The 4,473-nt window shown below is 31.6% G+C and overlaps 1 protein-coding gene across 1 annotated transcript; it reads right to left on the bottom strand.

Annotated features, from left to right (window-relative positions):
- Positions 1-2,605: 2,605 nt before the first annotated feature.
- Positions 2,606-3,157, bottom strand: LOC131152745 (calcium-binding protein PBP1-like). The gene has a single exon (XM_058104597.1). It carries the CDS (start codon positions 3,028-3,030, stop codon positions 2,692-2,694), a length of 339 nt encoding a protein of 112 aa, XP_057960580.1. The 5' UTR covers positions 3,031-3,157; the 3' UTR covers positions 2,606-2,691.
- Between the last annotated feature and the right edge of the window lie 1,316 nt (positions 3,158-4,473).

The raw sequence follows: 4,473 nt of genomic DNA, 5'->3' as shown, positions 1-4,473 counted from the left end.
AGTGGGATTAATGCATGCATGCATGTGAATTGTGATATATTGAAATTAAGGTGAAGGGGAGGATTTAAATAGAGGTGGAGGGGAGGGAAGGGAAGGGAAGGGAAATTGGAATGATGCCGACGAAGGTACAGAAGAAATTAAAGAAGCGTTTCGCTCTAAATTGAATTGGTTCATGGCCTTTTTCTTCTCCTTCCACGAAGTTGCATGGGAAGCTACCCCCCCACCCCCTTCCCCTTCCCCTCCCCTCCCCTGGTCGGGCTCAGCATTTTCCTTTTCCTGTCCAATTAAACGTATTCATTAACTTGGGTTAGACGCAGGACAATTTACATAAGCGCCATTCCTCTACTTTTATAATGATTTAGCATTTCTGGGACCTACAAGAATGTGTGGGAAGGTTTTGACATGAGGTCTCCTTGGAAAGGCCTGGTTAAAATTGGGGTGTCTACACGTACGTTTGGTAATCATTTATAATAGCTTGCCAAATTATATTTTTTTATGGATAAATAAGAGGGAATAAAAAATAATGACTGGAATTATAAAATAATGCAACAATAATAACTAATAGAGTAATAGCATAATTTTAAAATAACTAAAGCATCAAAACAACACTGAATAGTGTAAAATTGCTAGTGTACATATTCTAATACCTCTCAAGAATCTAAACATTTTCACTATTTCTTTTTTTGCTTATAAAAATATTTTGACTGTTGTATCTATGGTTTTAATTACTTTCATATTCCATCACCCTGTCGATGTCCAGTCAGCCAATTGACCAAAAGCTAAAGAACTGATGGCGCTCTTAAAGCTATTAATTGATCACATGAAAAACTTCATGGATAATATCAAATTTTTTTTTTTTTAAATGATCTGGGGACTCAGCCACCATTACGTCACTTTGGACACTATAGTGCGGCACAAAATCTGAAAGATAAAAACTGTTCGCCCATTGACGTACCCTAATAATTCATCAGCGTAATGCCTTAAAGGAGAATTGAACCTGACCTTATAGTCATCAAAGTCATAAGTCGTTCTTACCATTTGAGCTAACCTGGCTAGACATATCAATATTTTTCTTTTCTCTCTTTTCCTTTTTCTTATTTATTTATTTATTTTATTGTTACGTAGTTGACTCAAATTTGGCATAGCCCGAGAAATTCACCTACACGTTAAGACCAGAAACTGGGTTCACACTTTCCCCAGAAAATTTGCTTTCAGATGAAGCAATTTTCCCTCCCAAACAGGGCCGAGACCAAAAATATTATTGCATGATTTTTAAAAACTTCCCATTAGCTTATTAGATTCCACATTATGTTATGCGCAGCTTCTTTGATGAGAAAAATGTTATATATTTATAGAAATTGTTTTAGGGTCATTCGGCCTATTTTTTTTGGATGAACTTTTTTATTATAAAATAAAAAAAAAAAACAAAAGTTAAGTGTAAAAAGTTTTAGTAAATGACTTTTTTAGCTTTTAAAAGTCAATTTTGGCGAACTTTTAAAATTTAAGAATTTAAAATTTTAGAAGTTAAAAAAAGTTAAGCCCGTTTAGTTGTAGAAATAATTTTTATTTTTTATTTTTCTAAAGAATTATAAAAATATCATTTATTTTTTCAAAGATTAATTTTTATTAAAAATATAGAAAAAATATTTGTTTAGTTTAACAAAAAAGATGGTATTTTTGTAATTACATTGAAGTTAGAAATGAAAAATAAATTTATTTTTTATGAGTGAATCATGTCAAAACTTTTTAATGTTTCATTTTTATACAAATATTATAAAACTGAAAAAATAAGCTATTTTAAAAGTAATTCTTTAAAAATTTTAAAATGAGGAATAAAAACTGTTATTTTTTTTTACGTACAACTAAAAAGGGCCAGCCCTTTGTTTTTTTTCTTTTGTTTTTTTTTTCTTAACAAATTATTTGATTCCATTGGTTTCTATAGATATATATTTTTTTCCAAATACTATAAATTAAATTATTTATACATAAATTTTCATTTCCTAAATTTGTAGTTGCCTTATAACTTTTTACTAAACACTTAAACCTTATATTTGGAGTTGTCTTTTATTTGAATAAGGTGTAGTATAAAATTATATTGAAATTTATCCAAATTCACCCAAATCAAATTCAAGGTATGAAATCCAAGTTTCCAAACACGAGGGTTCATATTTGGGACAAAATTTTATTTGAAGAAAAGAATTGAAATTTTTTTTTTTCCATTTTATTTCTCTCCATATCAAAATTCTATTAAAAGGAAAATTTAAAAACTTATAAAATTAAAATTTTCTTCATTCGTTTGCTATATATTTTATTTTATTCCTTCAAATTTATTTTCCCATATGTAATATCTTTTAAACTCTAAAATGGGTCTTAGTCATTATTTTTTTTAATAATTTCTTATACTACGTTTGGCTTGCGGACAGAATGATAATAGTGAATTATAGAATGAAATAAAAATTTGATTAGAATTTATAATGAAATCATGTGATAAATTTAATTTTTCAATTCTTCTGTTCATATATATGAATGTGTAGTTAGAATCAACTTTCTTGCCATTGATTTCTTTTTTAAAAAATTATTTACATTAGCTGGACGAAGAAATACAAACCTTCTAATATGTAATGGCACAGGTAATGCGATACACCACCCAATATATATATATAGATATAGAGAGTGCCAATCAAAATAAAATTACAAAGCATTAAACAGAGTTTCGTGCAGCCACTTTCTGGATTCATCCATCAAATCGGGACTCAGCCGGAACATGAGAATGCAGAACTCCGTGAGGGAGAGAGCGCCGTCGCCGTCAAGGTCGCCTTCCCGGAGCATACACCGGAGCTGGTCGTCGGTGGTGTCCTCCATCCCCAGCACCGCCGAGTTACGCTGCAGACCCTCAAAGGTTATCAGCTCCTTGTCGACGTCCATCAGCAACCGAAACCCCTTGCACAGCTCCTTCATGAACCCCTCCGTCCCCAGTATCTCCACCATCGCCGGAAAATAATCCTCAAACACTACCCTATTGCCCGCCATTAATTATACTCTCTCTGAAAAAACTAAATGAGGAAATGTAGGTACGTAAGCTTTCTGACTGTGGGAATATAGTTTGAAATTAACGATAGTAGCAGTGGGATTAATGCATGCATGCATGTGAATTGTGATATATTGAAATTAAGGTGAAGGGGAGGATTTAAATAGAGGTGGAGGGAAGGGAAGGGAAGGAAGGGAAATTGGAATGACGCCGACGAAGGTACAGAAGAAATTAAAGGGGCGTTTCGCTCTAAATTGAATTGGTTCATGACCTTTTTCTTCTCCTTCCACGAAGTTGCATGGGAAGCTACCACCACACCCCCCCCCCCCCCCCGGCCCCCTTCCTCTTCCCCTCCCCTCCCCTGGTCGTGCTCAGCATTTTCCTTTTCCTGTCCAATTAAACGTATTCATTAACTTGGGTTAGACGCAGGACAATTTACATAAACGCCATTCCTCTACTTTTATAATGATTTAGCATTTCTGGTAGTGTAGATTTTTTTGAGAATTTATTTGGTGCATCAAGTGTATGTATATATATATATATATATATATATATATATATATATATATATATATGATTTCTTTATATCTATAAAAAATAATTATATATGCTTAATTTAATTAAAATACAGATACATGGTGACATCATATTGAATTCGATGCATATAATCAATGTAAGTACCTAACATTTTTTTAAAGTTTAAATCTTAAGTAGATTTATGATCTTATGTATGGATTTGCACACAAGTTAATGCTAGTTTATGTTGTATTTTGATCAAATTTTTATATTTTTACTTCTAAGGTTTGAATTCCAAACTTGCAAACATTTGTGGTCGTTTAATTATTCATTTTCCTTTTATGTATGACTAGTGAATATCTTACCAAACATTACAAGTGATTGCCAATGAATAGTTTAATAATATGTTTTGATAATTTTGATATACTTTAGAAGGATTTTAATACAAGTTGGTATTTTTATTTTAGTAATCAAGTTTATAATTAAGTGAAATATGAGTTATAATCAAACTAACTTATAATGAGTTATATTTTATTTGTAATTATAGAATTACTTGACTAAAATCTTTATAAACACCCTAGAAGATCTAGGAGATTGGGTATGCAGCCAAAGATATAAATGGGAATAGAATTGTTATGTCATTTCCCATTTTTGGATAGAAATTCTATTTCACAAGGGCCCCTCCATGCATAGCTATGCCTAGGATTCTAAATACTAACGTGTGGTATGAGGGCCCAACTGAATGGCAGGAAACGTGTTCAACGATGTCTGCTATGTTTGTGCGAAAAAAAAAATTTTTAAAAGAATTTTTTAGAAAAAGAAATACATAAAAGGAAAGAGTTGTTGTCTTCTTCACTGCTAAGAGCACTAATCTCCCCTCTTTCTTTGTTCTTCACTTGAAATCCAAAAAATTGGAGAAAATGGAGAAA

This window comes from Malania oleifera, chromosome 4 (assembly GCF_029873635.1).
Source record: "Malania oleifera isolate guangnan ecotype guangnan chromosome 4, ASM2987363v1, whole genome shotgun sequence".
In the NCBI taxonomy this organism is placed as follows: Eukaryota; Viridiplantae; Streptophyta; class Magnoliopsida; order Santalales; family Ximeniaceae; genus Malania; species Malania oleifera.
The sequence above is the reverse complement of the archived record's forward strand: the minus strand, read 5'-3'. Positions and strand labels throughout refer to the sequence as shown.